Below are 17,902 nucleotides of genomic sequence, written 5' to 3'. Positions count from 1 at the left end.
ACCCAATAAAGCTTAGTTCATTAAGAAATGGGGTACTTTCTTTTGCTGATAGCACATTTGTTAGTTTTCGCACATACACAATTTTGACAGTATTTTGTTGCCTGTAAAAAGTACTATCCTTAGTATTTTTACCTCATTATAACATCAACGCGTTTTCGAGATATTACCAATGTAAGAAAAAAACAAAAAAAAAATAATTTGCACAGTTTGCTTTAAAACCTATCGTTATCAAATCGATAGCTGTCAAAACAGTTAATTATTCATAGGATGTCTATACGTGAGTGGTGGAAAAGTATGCAAACATTGTCAAAAATGTCCACAGAGTTCAAATCATACGCTGGAGTGAAGAAGATACATGACCGGCAGCTACGGTTAGAGGGTCATCAGGAAAGTCAAGGCTCATACGAGATTTTTTAATTTTTATAAGCGAAAAGCTAATTGCTAGTTCCAGAGCTCGTGAGCTTTAAAGCTATAAAGCCGATACCGAGGCAATGAGACGGATGATTTCTGATGGACGACAAAACTTATGAAAAACCCTATTTCAAACAGTGGTTGTATTCTATAACATTTCTAGTTGCGGCAAGGTTTCTTGCAGATAAATACATGTATTTGCAGGTTGTTTTGTAATAAAAAATATAATTATTTGCCAAGACTTTACTCCTGAGGAAAAAAAACAACAATTTTCAAAACAAAAACTTTGGTTTTCGCTGTTTTTATAAGTTTAAAAAAACTCTTGTTTGTATATTTCGCAACCTACGATCTTAACTAACCGATAATAATTGAAGTTCAATCTTATGATGCTTTTGCATAATTTTTGTCAAATTTTGCCAGCAGACAATCCAGTAAAAACGTATTTTAGTGACACGAAAATAATCAAGTTTTGTTAATTTCGACATAGCTGTATCCACCAAATTGAACTAATTTTATTTCAAAAGAGCACTTTTGGGCCGAAAAGCAGCGAAAATTGATGGAGGAGCATGCAGCTACCCAAAATACAGATTTTACTTAGTGTAAGTGAAAAAAAACTGATCAATAACATGACTGAAAAAAGTAGATACCAAGAATAAAGTGGAAATATTTCTACAAAAAATGATTGATTATTTTTTTAAAACTTTTTTCATGAATTTTCGTAAGATTACCTTTATTTCCTTCAAAGAAAGTATTTCGATCGAACGAATAGTTTTTTAGATACACGCATTCGTAACTGTCCCATTTCTAAATGAACTAAGCTTTAGATCAAAAATTTTCTGTTTTTAAATAAAATTCAATATCTTAAATTTTTATAAGATAAAACTGTTAAAAATTTGACTCGGTGGGATAACAACATGGCGACTGTTAGACGCTTGGAAATTGTATAGGAAATGAGTTATTCTTATACAATTATTGATGCCTAGGAAAGAAAAATACTTAAAACCTGAAAAATCTCAAGATTTATCAATTAAATTACGCGTTTCCTAGACCAGAATTATTGTTGTTTGATTCTGACCCGAAAATTTGAGGCAGTCGAGCAGCAGATTATGCGATGCCACGAAATTATAAATGGATGATTTAGCGATCGCATCGATGCTTAGAATCCCACAGGAATTATAAGCCAATCATTCGAATGGCTGTATTTACCGTAAATGCTGCTCCCAGTTAACGTGAAACTTAAAAAATTGCCTAGTTGAAGTACTTTTGAATCTTCAAAATTTTTCACTCCGTGGGAATTTTTATCAAACTAAAGAGGCCTAGGTTAAAAAAATCGGTCCTGCTAGCTCAAATAAATAGCCATAGCAAATTCTGGACCGAATTTTACCAAATAACTTTTGCTGGGTTATTCAGAGTGTTGAGTTTAAATTTGCTAGTTATTTATATTCTGTAAACCGCAATCCGGGGTAATATTGATCACTTTTTTCAATATATTTCGATTATTTTTTTCTGTTAAGGGGAATTATGCCACAATTCCAATCCACAAATCTGGAAGCATACACCAGGTGGAAAACTATCGCGGGATATCGATTCTGAGTTGTTTTCCGAAATTGTTCGAAAGCCTTGTCTATGATTCACTGTACCAATCTGTACGTCACACTATCTCAGAAAATCAACATGGATTTATGCAACGCAGATCTACGACCACCAACCTCATGACGTACGTTTCTAAGTTAATGAGGAGACTGGACAAACGTCAGCAAGTCGACGCCGTGTATGTTGACTTGAGCAAGGCCTTCGATAAGGTGCCACACGTATTGGCTGTAGAAAAAATGCGTCGTCTAGGTCTTCCTAGTTGGATTTGTAAATGGATTCATTCATATTTGAAAGGCCGAACTGCTTTCGTACGACTCGGTGCAGTGAACTCGACACCATTCGAGATCACATCTGGTGTTCCTCAAGGGAGCCACTTAGGACCATTGATCTTCCTTATTTTCATCAACGACTTGAGCGCCATTCTAGAGTCGGAAAATTTACTTTACGCCGATGATCTTAAAATTTTCCGTACAATTTCATCTCTAGTAGATTGCTGCGCACTTCAAAAGGACATCGATTTTCTTCAGGCTTGGTGTCATCACAACGGTATGGCTCCGAATATTGCCAAATGCACTACCATCTCGTTCACTCGTCAACGAAATCCCATCAACTTTGAATATAAAATGTCAACGATCGTTTTGAGCCGCACATTAGTCGTCAAGGACCTTGGAATCACCCTGGATAGCAAGCTCAATTTTTCACAGCATATCTCCTCAACGATAGCGAAAGGTTTTGCGGTCCTTGGCTTCATTCGTCGAAACACGGAATTCTTTAATGACTTTTATAGTTTGAAAGCCCTGTATTGTGCTCTTGTGCGCAGCATTATCGAGTACGGGGTACAAATTTGGGCTCCATATCAAGCGGTACAGTCGAATAGGATAGAGAGGATACAACGATGCTTTATTAGATATGCTCTACGACAACTACCATGGAACGACTCATCTGACCTCCCGCCTTATGAACAACGCTGCTTGCTACTAAATTTGCCGACGCTGGCATCAAGGCGCGTCTTCCTGCAACGGCTTTTTATTTTCGACATCCTTCATAATAACGTGGATTGCCCAGAACTGTTATCGCTGTTACCCTTCAATGCTCCTGTGAGAACAACTCGATACCTGGATTTCTTCAGGCTTGCCGTTCGACGAACCCAGTATGGTCAAAACAATCCTTTAGATACATGTTGTGCTCGTTTTAATGAAGTAGTCAGTGATTTCGATTTTAATATTTCCAAGAATGTGTTTAAATCTAGAATAGGATAGCTTTTTAATTGTTTAAATACTGTGAACCATCTGAGAAGATCAAATAAATAAGTACTGGACTCCTATGAACGTAAAATATGGATGTAGAAATTTATTAGGCTACTTTAAATTTGATTTAAAAATCGTTTTTGTCTATGTTCAGAATTTGATGCTTTGGGGTGACATTGATCAGTCTCTATTCTGACGGTTTTGACGAATTTTCTTGATCATAAGGGATACAACACACCTTTATAATATATGCATATGCTAGTTTGTCAATTTAACCTTAATTTTTAACGTTTTATTTTAAAAATATTTATAATCGAAAAAAGAACTATGATGCTGCCTACATCTAGGGGCTAAAATTATGAATATTGCTAAATAGTTTGAGCTTCGAAATACAAATGAAATTTTACCTTCACGCATTCCCCTAGGTCCTCCCACTATTTCCATTTTCATTTTTTCTTCAAAGTTTACGATTTGATAGGGTTTTTAGGCATTTGTCCAATACGGACTTACTTTTGGAAAATGTCCTTATTTTTAAATACTAAAAATTTATCATCAAATGACTATGAAAATAGCACCATTACTGTTCATATACAAAGAAAAAAAGTTGTTCTTTCACATTAAACAACCCGTTTGCTTCTAAATGCTTTTTGGTATCATCAGGAGAGCTGTTTGTTTGCGAACCTTGGAAACAATAGATATTTTAAGATTTAAAATTAGATTATTACTTACCGAAAAAAATTCAAACACCAACCAAATTTTGGCTCTTCGATACTCAATTAATAGGCTTTCAAAATTAGAAAACAGTTTTCAAAAATTCAAACTTTAGACTGAGTTATTGATGATAATGTGGAAAAGTTTATTGTTGGTTAAATTTACCCAGGTGGTCAAAGTTTCCCCGTTTTACGGTACTCCAGAAATTGGGACTAAGTTATGAAATGTAGAGGCAACTTTTTTTTATGGAAAAAATTATAACTAATGTACTCGCCTACGCTTAAATTTACACGAGCAAATGATAATGACAATTTTTATCTGCTCATCTTCTGAAGTTCCATATTCTTCATTTTCTTTTGAGTTTTAGGAAAAGTACAAATTTGAAAAAAATAGAGAATGTAGTATAACTGAAATAATTTTAATATTTTTTTTTCGTTGATGGCATAGAATACATTGCCTTCACCACTAAATACATGTACGGAATCATGTGTTTTACAATATTCTTCAAGATCAAATTATCTTGGCCCTTCTTAATGTAAAAAACACGTTGGTTCTTTTATTTGCTTCTATGGAACGAAATTTATATTCCAGAAATCCTTCCATTACGAGTAATCAATTATCTTGTAGACACTTCAGGACTAGACTGGCAGTCATACTTTCTTATCTTTCCTTTAAACAAGGTTGCCACTTTATTATGTTTATGAAATCCGATTCATAAAGTAACAAAATAATATCAGATCTGTTTTATATAAAAAAAGTGACAACATTTTTTCCCAAATTTATACCCTTTGGTTTTGTATGTCATTCATGTAAAAAAAGATATAAAATGAAAAAAAAAAACAAAATTTAGAATCAGAGTTTAAATTTGTTTGCAATAACTTTTAAGTAATCTTCCTTCACAGAATGCATCCCAAAACTGTCATTATTTTTCTATGTCAAAGATAGCGAAACTTACTAGACCATTTATTTAAGAAGAAACATTCAAATTCCAGAATATCAGAAATTAAAATTTGTTCAAAAAATCGAATTTAAGGAATTGAGAAATAGCTCAAATCGAACGAGTATGGCTCTCAAAAACTAATAAAAGTTTCATTTTTCTCTCGCACACAAAAACAATTTTTGCTTGATTAAATATTTATTTTTGAAAGTTTTAATAATGTTTTATGTTGTTCAGATTTCGACTGTTTTTTGTTGATGTGGTAAATATAATTTTTTTTTATTTTGAAATCGGCATCGCAGTCTATTTTCGAATCGAAGATTATTTTATTTCATCCAATGTTTCGAGACTAGGTTGGTCCCATCCTCAGGGAAAAAATTAGTCATCTTTATGTGGCTTTTGTGAAGACTAATGTCTGGCACTGTTGTAGATTTTCCTGTTCGAACAATAATTAAAAATAATAATAAATTTAAAACTATCTCACAGAAATTGTCAACGGCTATTTTTCCGAAATGCAAGGAAACATTCCATAGAACTGATTTTATTTATTTACTTATTCGCTGAATTCTAAATTGCAATTAGTTTTTTTTCTATCAGCTTTTGTTTCCGGTGTACCTTCTAGAAATAGGTAAAAAGTTATCTCAAAAACGTGTGCACTTTTTCGGGATTTTTTTTTCCAACTACTAAGGAAATAAAGCCTTAATGATCAATTCTCCCGAAACCTCGAGTAAATTCGACTTCTGAGTAAGAATTTTAGAAATATACATTTTGTTATTTTTCCCCGTTAAAGGAATTATGTAATTATTTCGAATCAAAATGAATTTTGTATAACTTTTAAGCTAATATCAAAACGCTTTACAGTCTTAAACAAAAAATCCTTTTTTTATATCAGGAAAAGTTTTGATAATATCTATTTATTTTTATGAAATTAATTTGCGGCTTTATCGGTGAGGGTTATAGAGTTGAAAATGAAAGACGGGTAGAAGATCAGAAGAAAACTCTAAGGTGGTGAAAAGAGTAAAGAGCATTTGAAATAGAAGAAATAGAACATCACAAAAATTTGCATATGTAAACATTACATTACCAGGTAACTTTGCTGAAAATTTAATGAATTTACATCCATCTATCCAAAAGTTATTCACAATACAAAGTGTTACATTTTTTTTGAATACACTCCTTATGCTGTTGCTTCAAAAACAGTGATAAGCAACAAATTGTAAGACTAGGCTTAAAAAATGCTACTTTGCCGATTGGTCTTTTCCGCTTGTTCCAAGGGCGGATGTAAATTTTTATTCTCTTCTGGACCTTTGAAAATCCGTGTGCCAGGTCACAAGACTCAAATATCGGTTTAGCACGATTTTATAAAAAAAAATTTAAAAAAATATGTAAAGGGTGATTTTGGTCAAGGGAAAACGCGTGTAAATCGGTGAAATCGTTTATTTAAAAAATCAAATTAAATTTCTATGAGTTAAATGCCTTAATAATACTATTTGTAAAAAAAAAAATAAATTTCTTTTTCAAGTTTAATTAGTATCAAATTCAGGAAAAATATTCAGTTGGGCTTCCGCTTTTCCAAATCCGAATTTCCGGGCCTTACGCTCAACCCCTGCCATCAGATTTTGTACAACCACCTTGTCCACATTCTTCGCCGCAGAAAGTCAGTTTGCCTTGAACTGCTGCTCGTCCTTAGCAGTTTTTTTTTTTGGTCTTCTTTAGGTTCCGCTTGACAATAGCCCAGTATTTCTCAATTGGGCGGAGCTCTGGCGTGTTGGGAGGGTTCTTGTCCTTGGGAACCACCTGCACGTTGTTGGCGGCGTACCACTCCATGGCCTTTTTATCGTAATGGCAAGATGCCAAATCCGGCCAAAACAGTACAGAATAACCGTGTTTCTTCAGGAAAGGCAGCAGACGTTTATTCAAACACTCTTTCACGTAAATTTCTTGGTTGACAGTCCCGAAAGCTATGAAAATGCTGCTTTTCAAGCCACAGGTACAGATGGCTTGCCAAACCAGTTGTTTCTTCGCAAACTTTGACAGTTTCATGTGCTTGAAAATATCTGCTACCTTTCCCCTTCCTTTTGCCGTATAAAACTCCTGTCCCGGAAGCTGCTTGTAGTCGGCTTTGACGTAGGTTTCGTCGTCCTAACCACGCAGTCAAACTTCGTCAGCATCGTCGTGTACAGCCTCCGGGATCGTATTTTGTTTATCATCGCGATTTGGAGTCACTACCTTCTTGTAAGTCGATAGTCCGGCTCGTTTTTTTTGGCTCGATGCACGGTTGTAGACGATACATCCAGCTTATTTGCGGCATCTCGGAGAGAGAGGTTAGGGTTTCGCTTGAAACTACAGGCAACTCTCTTTGTCGTCTCAGCGGTTTCCGGTTTTAGATTTCCCCCCGATCCAGACTTCCTGGCTGTCGACAAACGCTCCTCAAACACTTTAATTACATTTGTAACGGTTGATTTGGCAACTTTTAGCGATGTTGCCAGCTTTGCGTGCGAGTAGCTCGGATTTTCGCGATGCGCGAGCAAAATTTAAAATTTTGATACGCTGCTCTTCTTCCTTGGACGGCATTGCGACAACTGAAGAGTGAATTCCAAAATCAAAATAGGAGCAACATTCTACACACACACACACACACACACACACACACACACACACACACACACACACACACACACACACACACACACACACACACACACACACACACACACACACACACACACACACACACACACACACACACACACACACACACACACACACACACACACACACACACACACACATACACACACACACACACACACACACACACACACACACACACACACACACACACACACACACACACACAAACACACACACACACACACACACACACACACACACATACACACACACACACACACACACACACACACACACACACACACACACACACACACACACACACACACACACACACACACACAAACACACACACACACACACACACACACACACACACACACACACACACACACACACACACACACACACACACACACACACACACACACACACCTTCAAAATGAGGGGTGTTCAGGTTTTTTAAATGCAAAATTGAAAGAAATAGGGTTAGTTGCCCTACTTTGGACCCTTTAAGCGATTGTAAAGATATGGATGATCAAAATTTCCATCTTTGAACCTACTGTTCCTATTTTGGCACTGAACTGATACCTTTCATTGGACCTAGAACTAAAATTCCTATACAAAGTATGATTCTTCGAAAATATACAACTAAATTCATTAAAAATATTGTCTTTAATCGAATATTATCATAAAAAAGTATTACAGCTTTTAAGGATTAAAAACACTTACATTTCTGTTATGCGTATCTCAAATACTTTTACTCCTTGTCAGCTCTATCAGTAGAACAATAGCTGAAACTTTTTATAATAAACTTACTTGCAGTTTATTTGCGTAAAGCTGACAAAAAATGTTAGATATGTTCAATATTGATTCTAAATTATGCCCCAATTAAAAATTCGCACTTTTGTAGATTTGAGGGAATTGAAACTAAGTTTTGGTGATGTTAGGTCTAAAAATGGAACATCAAAGTCAAACGTCTCCTACTTTTGGACCCACCACAAATTTTCCGGGTTTTCCAATGATTTTCATTTATTTTAGGAAAAATAGGTAGTATGGTCCATAATCTCTCAGTGAGAGTAATTTCGCTTTAAAATTTGGCTTAGACAGTGAAAAAATGTGATTTTTCCTTATTCACTCTAATTTCTCAAAACGCGCCCTACTAACTGAGCTGTTGATTTACCACTGATGAAGAAGTACATTTTTAAAATCGTTGAAAATTTTATCAGACAGACTTTTTATGGCAAAAAGTGGTATGGTAGGATTCAGGAAGAATAAGAGTTGATTGTGCGCAAAGGAGTATCTTTATCTTATGCTAGCAAAATGAATTATTTACTAATTCCGACATTTTAGGACTAAAGTAGGCTCTAGGTCCAAAGTAGGAGCACTCACCCTACGTCAAGTTGATATTGACCAAATTTTGACCGTATCACCCTTTATGCCGCAGGTTGTCGAATTGTTAGTTATTGCATACTAAATAAATCTTTTCCGCGATAAAAAATTGTTGGAAAATATTAACAAAAAATATCGAAAAAAGTGTATACGGAATATGAACATTTCAAGCTCAATACTGAAGCACATGCGAAATACTCTACTAATATTTTTAATCTGCGTATGAACCATAATTGTAAAAATTGGATCTTTGATCTAAATCCTATGTTTCGAATTACCATTTCTGAGTATTCATTTTGAATTCTCAATCTGATATTTGATTTTGATGATAATTTTTTTCAATTATGCTACAGTTAGATTTGAGTTAGGTTGGAAGAGTTTTTAATATTTTTAATTTTTTTTCAATGAATAATAAAGAAACACAGAATTAGCACAGAAAATTCTCTATTACGTCTATTCCACCTTTGTGACTTTGAATTATCTATACACTTTTTTAAAGACTCCTATGTATTTGCAGGGAATTCAAAAAGGGAAAATACTTATTTCATTTGATTATTATTTTTAACAGGTTTCAGGTTATTTTCTTCTGTTTTAATTTAGTGCATCAATTTGCTCTGGATCTTTCATATTTCTTCTTCCTGTGTGGGTTTCATGCTCAATATCGAAGTACCTTTTCGCCAGAAATATTGAAAACAAAAGTCTACCGGCATCCCTCGCATTGCTAAACACCCATCAACTAGGGTCAAATAGCTAAGTTGGACCAAGTTTGCAGACTCAAAAGACTCGAAGATTTCGTTAAAAAATTGAGTCACTTAAACGTTAATCAACCCTCCCATTGACTCTTGCGGTGGCAAATGGAAGAGGCAAGAAACTAGAAACCGTTCAGCAATTACATACTCCGCCCACCTGATGTTTTGCCGAGTGCGAGGTAACGAGCACGACTATCGAGAGACCCCTCATCATCACCAGGCTCAGCTCCAACATGTCTAGTTCGGTACGTAAAATGGAGGAGGAAAACAGCAAATAAAAAAAACAAAACCACTAGCCATTAGTAACGAGACAGAAAAGCCCTCCCCCAACAATTTCAGTGAGGTAAATGAAAGAAAAACCCCGCGCAAATTGCATCGAGTAGTGCATCTGAAGGAAGCCTAAAAAATAAAAACCTGATTTTTCGATGCAAGTGCACCCATTTGAAGGTAAAAAAAAAAAACAAAACCGAGATGCCACCGCCCACCAACTTCGAACAGATCTGTATTTTATTACTCCAGACTTAGACCTAGAGGAGAGACCCTTTGGGCGGTTGTTTGTGGGTGTGGGTGGATCGGCCAAATCTCCCTCCATTCATCCTAAACCCACCCCGTTTTACGTGATTCAACATTGTGCGGACCCATTTACAAGTTTGAAAATATTGGGGGACCCTTCGGTGTTTTTCGCACGCGCGATTTGAAAGAAAGCCGCCGCCGCGTTCGCTCAGCTCATTTATTGACTGCAAGTTGTGGGTTTGTCGTTTCGTGTTCATCTTTAAAGGGAAAATAATGAAACAACAACCAGAAAAAAAAATCTAACTTGAAACCCGTAAATAACAACAGTCATTGGCAAGCGGTTCTGCGTGGGTGGACTGCGGCGGCACAAGTTTGCCGCCCTTCGACGACGCTCGTTTGCTGGCAAGTGACGTGCGTCGTCGTCGCGGTCTCAGAGCGTTTTGGACGCACACGGGTAGGGTTATGGTTGTAAATTTAACAGTTAATTACGTTTTTCGCTTGTAATTGCTAATTGCATGTGCGCTTAGAACGGGATTAGAAATGATTGGTTGACTCAATTCTAATGGGGGGTTGCTTTCCAGTATCGAATTGAATTTTTTTCTAATTTTTTAAACAACATAGGCCACGAGAATGAGTCTTGCTACCTCATTCTCGAGTTTATCGATTAACTAAAATAGTTTATCATTTTAGCGAATACGACAGTCTCCTAAAATAAACTCAACGATAAAATCCCTCCAAAGCCTTCAGTTTTTATTCCTTCAAGCTTTTATTCCGATCTCAAGAAACATTTTCGAACTTTGGATGTTTTGTTGAAAAATATCATATAGGGTACTTCTGTCCAAAATTCCCTTGCGGGGTAAAACGCCAACGACTATATTTTGATAGATTTTAAAGAAAATAAGAATAGTTTTTAGTGAATTTTTCTTACACAAATGTGTTCTTCAAACCAATACCTTGTAATTTCAATCAAAATAATGAGCAGATACTCCATTAAACGCGAAATATAATCTAATTAAATTTTAAGTTGGCTAATAAGTAAGTAATTGAAATAGGTTTTGACGCCAAGGTGACTGCTTGAAACATCGTCATTATTGCCTTTTTTGGTTGTTCAAAGAATATATTTAAATAATCATTTGATTAAAAACTGTTGTGAATTGTATAATGAACTGAAAATTTATATAATTTGAAATATCCCATTGAAATGCTCTCATCTTATTTCGGCAAAAATGCCCTCTTCTCAAGGTGCTGTTCGATAAAATGTAAACAAATCCATTTGTTTTACTCGAGATTTTAGAGTACAGTTTTTCATGAAAACTGAACGATTATCAATATGATACATCGATCTTATTCTTTGGTTAGTCCTAAATTTTCATAAGAATTCGTAATAATTACAACTTTCGATCGAGTTTGAGTATAAAACATGCATTGAAAATGGAATCGATTCACCAAATTTCTCGCCAACAGCAGTGGAAAAATTTGGTTTAAACCGAAACAATTGAAAATAAAATCAAAAATTTCAAAATAATTAATATTTTTTAATTAAAAAACCCACCTGTTGTCATGAGCAGAAAAATTTGGAAAAAATATTTCTTTCACTTTTTTCGAATTTATTAACAGAATTAATTTGTTTCCTCTGTGACCATTGTGTTATTTCCGAGTCGTTTTGATCCATTTTTTTGCCTACACTAGAGCGTTTTACATCCAACTATTTCGAAGGTTGCTTTAGAAAGTCGATTATTCTCTTAGTTTTAACAATAAAAAGTAATTTCTTTTTACAGTATAATGAGTAGCAGATAGGATTATGAAGGACATGTTGCAATGTATTCGGGTTTTCAGCTTGTGTATAAATGTATAAATTTTTATCGAGCCCAACAAGCTTGGCGATTAGAAATGCCAATACTTAATTCAAAATGTGCATTAAACAAGTAAAAAACTGCTCCACCCAATTTTTCCACACAATTTCTGGTAATCATAATTTATTTCTTACAAATTACTGAGAATCTAATGATTTAGTGAAGATCGGTTCATCAGAACATTTCAATGCTCTTAATTAAATAACTTTCTTGCTATAATAATATTTCTGAAAATTTGACGGAAAATCTGTCAGTGTAGCTAGTATCTTTTCATGGAAAACTTAATGGTTTGTTTGGGGCTTTATAACTATTTTTTCTCTACTTCTATCGCTTTGCGTCTTCGTTGTATGTATGTTGTAGCCAGAGATTTTTCCCAGTAAGCTCCATATAAGGCCTGCCATTTTTAAATGCTTGTAACTCCTACTAAAACTGGTTTAATTGTATATTGTTTACACCTTTCACAGTTTCACAAGTGGATGTGCAAAAATTTTGAAAATGGAGTCAATAGAACAGCAGCAGTGCAAAAAATCTAGCGTAACATTTCAAAGGGGCGAACCTGCCAAATGTAAACAAATCGAGTTAAGTTTCATCTCAAAATCACTTAAAACTATTAAAAAATCAAAAAAAAAATCGATTAGGTGATACTTCCTGTTGATGCATTTTCGTTCGAACCTGAAGTTTCACCTATTCAAAATGTGGTTAATTTTTCTATGCGTGTTGAGCGAATAGGCGTAACTGAGTTGATCGTATGTGACAAAACGGGGTAATTTGCTTTTTCGTGTAGGACCAAAGGGCGAAACTTCAAAACCAAAACAAAAACGGCCTATCAATTGGGCGAAAGCGTAACTGGAATTGAAAACAAAAAAGGGCGAAATTTAGTAAAAAAAAAAGTTTAAGTTCGTGATAACCAACGAACAATAAGTGAATATAATGCACATTTATTGATTTTCTTGAACAAAAAGTGGTCGGGTTTTAAAAAAAATTTTGATCCAAAATTTTAAACGCGTTTTTTCTCGTTTCGGGCTAACTGATAGTTTGTACACGTTCCTAGAAAATCCAAGTCTTTCTCATCGCTCGATCAGCAAGAAGCTGGGATTGGTACAAACAACAGTAAGTCGCGTTTCAAATCGATACAGTGAACGCTTGACCATCGGCTGAAAAAAAATGGTCAAAATGGATTTCCGTGTAGTGCAAAAAATTACAAACGTATAATTCGAGCTTTTAAGAAAAATCCGAATATTTCTGTCAGAGATTTGACAAAGAAGATTAATTTACATTCACACACAAGACTTTCATACAAAGTACAAAAACGTAAGAATTACAAACGTATAAAGTTCAAAAGTCATCAAATCGCAACTTTTATTTAGCAGAATAAGGTATGTCATAGCAGACTTCCAGCAGCTTCCGGGGCTCTAGTTTTTTACTGCTCTTCGTAAATTTGATGTTCCCGAAGACGTTCGCAAGCAGAAAATGTCAAAATTTGCTCAAAAATATCTGATTTGGCAAGCAGTTTTTCGTGGGGAAAAACAACAGGTACTGTTAATGTGCAGGTGTACATCAAGGAATGCCTCCAAAGGCCTTCCACTTTTGAAGCATCAAAAAGGTCCTACGATCTTCTGGCCGGATCTGACCGGAACTGCGGCCAGTCGAGAAGTACTGGGTCATCAAGAAACAGAAACTTCATAAATATCCCATAGAAGTAAACTCGGAGGAAGAAATGAAAAAAAAGTGGGTTTCCACTTAAAAATAAAAGTTGGTTCAAAAGTTGTAGAAAATCTCATGAGAAAAACTCGGGCATTTTGCAAAAGAATTCGAATAAAAAAGATGTCAAAAGTTGAACAATTTGTTTTACTTTATTCCCTGGAAATTTCAAACAAATCGGTTGAACGGGTGATTGGTGACAAATGTTTTCTCCTGATGCAATTTGAGTCGCGAAAGGCCTTGTTGCAATTTCATTTGCATTTCGTGAGAAAAAATATTCAAGAAAAACCAAAAAAGTGACATTCTCCGAAAAAATTTTCTATACAAAATTTCAAATCAAAACGAGCTAGGAAGTAAACATTTTGCAACCGGAAGTTTAACCAACTTCAGAAGTCCTTTTCCAAATTGGAACAACCAGCAGAAACGCTGAAGACACATTCCAACGTGACGTGAAATCGCTTTTCCGGACTTTTCTGAACTGTTATCACTCTAGAAGTCAACCAATTTACTTGAAAATTAAAAAAGTTGTAGAAAACGGTCGCAAATAGAATTTTCTTCAAAATGAATATAATTTGGTCAATACCAAATTTAAGTTGTTTTTGTTGTGATCGATTACTTTTGTGACGTGAATTCACGCTAGAATTGACTATTTTTGACTTCAGCACATACAACTTTTGATTCCTGTTCTCTCTGTGGAAATAGAATATTGGTATCTTCAAATGAGTTGTAGAGAAAACAACTACCCACAATTTGATGTGCGTAGCTTCTCGATTGAACAACAACGAACAAAGTTAAGCCTCTCTGAAGTCGTGATGTGAATTCACTCAGTCAAAACAGAACAGGGTAGTAGATTGATCCACGTCACAAAATTTCAAATTATTCTGAACCGTTCTTTAGAGCCTTCAAATTTTATGTACACTTTCAAAAGTGATATTCTCTTATTCTGACTTATTCTTATATACAATCATAAACTTTCAGTATCTTTTCCAAAAATGTTATCTTATTTTGACTGGCACTTAAATATGTTGGTATGTTGGTGAGCTACTTTTAAATTACTACTGTTTCTAACAGTCTTTATTTGAAGATTGAAAAAAATTTCTTAAATTTTATTTAAATATTTTTTTTTATTTCAAAATTACGAACTTATTAAAAATTCAACTAAAATATGTTCAATTTCTAAAAATCCAACCATCTGGAAGGTCAAAACAGCTTTCAGAGCATTTTAATCCTTATAAAATTTTTCGAAACATCAAATTTTGTGACGTGAATTCACTGATTTGAGCTGTTTTAACTAAGCTGGATGCCAATCGATTTCTATAAAATTTTGTGTTTCAGAATCGTCTCATCATTTTCAAAGAAGATTTTTGTTTGTTCCCACAGCAGTTTGCATCACTTTATAGAAGCTATAGAAAATAATCCATTAGATATGAAAATTTGCACACAGAGAGCCGATAGTTTATAATTTACAACGTAGAACAACAGTATAAATGTATTTTGCGAAAACTTCAGAGAAATGCTAAACTTTTTCACCGAGACTTGTACTCGTCCTGCAACTGTGAGTTCAGCTCTTAATCGGTGGTTGTTTTATTAGCAATTAGGACCTAGAAGCGAGTGAGTAGGTGCAATTTTAAACGGAAATTCTTTACTCTGCTCAGGAAACTACGCTGGGACTCCTTAAGAAATTTCATTCAAAATTATTTTTTAATGTTTTTTTTTTGCATTTTTGACAATATTTCATAAGATTAAAGATAAAATTATACATAAACATAATTTTTACAGCTTTCAGTACGTATAACTAGCATTAAAATGTGATTTTAGCAAGTTTCTGGATCAAAAACATAATTCGCAAAAAATCGTATATTCATTACAAATACAATTCGGAATCGTCTTATCTTATTGATAATCTTTTGATTGCATCATTAAATTCAAGATAAATAAAAAATGGTCGGATATAAAAATATTCGATTTATCGTTAAAAATGCTCAAAGCTCTTTGCAGCTGGATTTGCATTTTTTGGTCCCAAAGACCCATTGAAAAATACTGAGTTTTTTTTGGGCAGCCACTCAGTGAGCATCTCGAAAAGGCTAATTTTTAGGAAGAAATGACGAAACGTAGGTTTTTCGATAGAAGAAGCTGCTTTCAGATGTTGCTCAAATTTTTTAAAGGAAGAGTTAGGCCTAATGTACGATTGCACGAATATGGTATTCAACTGGAATGAAATTGTTAAACCAGAAGTTCACAAATGGTTTGAAGTTTATTGTCTGAAAGTTTCAAAAGAATCGGTCAACTAGGTAGTTTTTTAACGGTAATTTTTAATTTTTTAACACCCTTTATGTTTACGTTAAATATTATAATTTTATAATATAATAATAAATAATGAAATATCACACATGTCAAAACGTAACAACAGTCAATTATGCATTTAACGGGCTAGGGCTTTGAAGTATTCTTCCGTTATCGATACGATACTGACATGGGATTCCTGCGAATGATTCATATTTGGTTCACAAAATTCATCCCAAAACTAGGGAAATTAGTCGAGCTCTCTTGAATATCTCTCTTTCGGAACGACTAACCCTATCTGAGTCCATTAACATTTCTGTCACTTTTTAACGTTGCCGGTTTTCAGTTTGAACTTCCATTTTTAAAACTTGAAGTTCATTGAATTTCGTTTTTTTGTTTACGTTCATGATATAGCTCTTCCAATCAGCGTTCAGGTCCAGGTGAACGTAGCATTCCGGGTTTGTCAGTTTGCCCGAAGTAGGTACAGTACCGGTCTCGGAATAAAGACCCCGCAATATGTATGAACCTACCATCCGGTCCGGTGTATCAGAACAGCTTCAGTAAGTAGAACCGGTTACCCCGACCCAACCCTGCAGTCCAGTTAGCGGCAAAAGATGCAACGAACTGGGCAAGGAATCCGGGCTTCCTTTTCGGAAAACCGGAGGAAAATTTCTCAAAACTTGAAGAACGGAAAGGGGGGATGAGGGGTCTCAAGACGCTATGTATCTACCTACCGAGAGCAGGAAAGATTCCTGCTGCTTCTGTTGCAAAGAAAATTACTCGCATAGTTTCACCGAGATTCCTCATTTTCCGTTCGGGCATTAAACGTTGTTGTATACAGATTCTACCCGGGACCGAGATAGCGAGATAGGGAAGGAACGATACACAGATAGAGAGAAAGAGAAATAGCCGGGAATGGCCGGCCGTTTGGCCGGCAAAATCCGGCCCCAGTTGCCGTTGGCCGGTGAAGATGTTTGCAAATTCAAAGGAAAAGCCCTAAAGGAGGCCACTTGGCATGCCGAAGGGGAGAGCCGATTCGTTTCCTTCCTCCTTTTCTCCAACCTACTAATTCTTGGGGATAGCGAGAATGGGGGGATGAACGGCGGGACCCTTCATATTTCCCGACTAAGTGATGCAACTAAGTCGTGCCAAATAATGCGAAAATCAGTGCCTCTGTACCTCGGACGGCCGTTTCGGAATGAAATCGGATGAAGCGGAAAATAAGCGAACGCGAGTTCTAATGTTTGTCCTGAATACAATTTGGTTCAATCTAGGAGACTGTAAAGGAGGAAAAACGGAAAACGGGGAGTACAATATTGGCCATTTTGTAGGTTTGCCTGCACAGTAGTGGTCGCGTCTATTCATTGCATCGGAATGAAGCACGTTCAAATATTCCAACAATCCGCAGCTGCCGCGGATGGAAAGTCGTCATCACTGGCGACGTCGTTGAGCCATTTAGTGGACGTAACTTGAGAGTTTGCTTCTCAGGTTTTGGCATTGTTGGTAAACATGATTGCTAGAATGACGCAAATGACTAAGAGATCCGATTGATTTCAGACTTGTTACGCTTCAAGCAGCAATAAAGAAGAAATAATATAAGTATAATTAATCAAAACTTCTTCCGTTACGAAAAATTTGCGATCTGAAATACTCTTAAGAAAATTCAAAAATCTGAAAAGCTAAGTCTCTGTTTTTTTTTTTAAATAATTGAAATATTAACGTTTATTTTTCTGTTTTTTTTTTCAGGTAAGTTAAGGCCAAGTCAATTATCTGCATCAGTAAGTAAAAACCATTAAATTTTGAAATTCAAATCAATGAAAAAATGACAAAAATGACCAAAATGACAAAAATGACAAAAATGACAAAAATGACAAAAAT

At 35.3% G+C, this 17,902-nt stretch overlaps 1 protein-coding gene across 1 annotated transcript in view; it reads left to right on the top strand.

The window, feature by feature from the left end:
- The window catches only part of LOC129758071 (transcription factor Sp8-like), a 60,153-nt gene extending 42,656 nt beyond the window's left edge, over positions 1-17,497 (top strand). The window contains exon 3 of the mRNA XM_055755504.1: positions 17,433-17,497. Coding sequence (XP_055611479.1) covers positions 17,433-17,497 — 65 coding nt within the window. The remainder of the gene's footprint in view (positions 1-17,432) is intronic.
- The last annotated feature ends 405 nt before the right edge of the window (positions 17,498-17,902 follow it).

This window comes from Uranotaenia lowii, chromosome 1 (genome assembly GCF_029784155.1).
Source record: "Uranotaenia lowii strain MFRU-FL chromosome 1, ASM2978415v1, whole genome shotgun sequence".
In the NCBI taxonomy this organism is placed as follows: Eukaryota; Metazoa; Arthropoda; class Insecta; order Diptera; family Culicidae; genus Uranotaenia; species Uranotaenia lowii.
The sequence above is the reverse complement of the archived record's forward strand: the minus strand, read 5'-3'. Positions and strand labels throughout refer to the sequence as shown.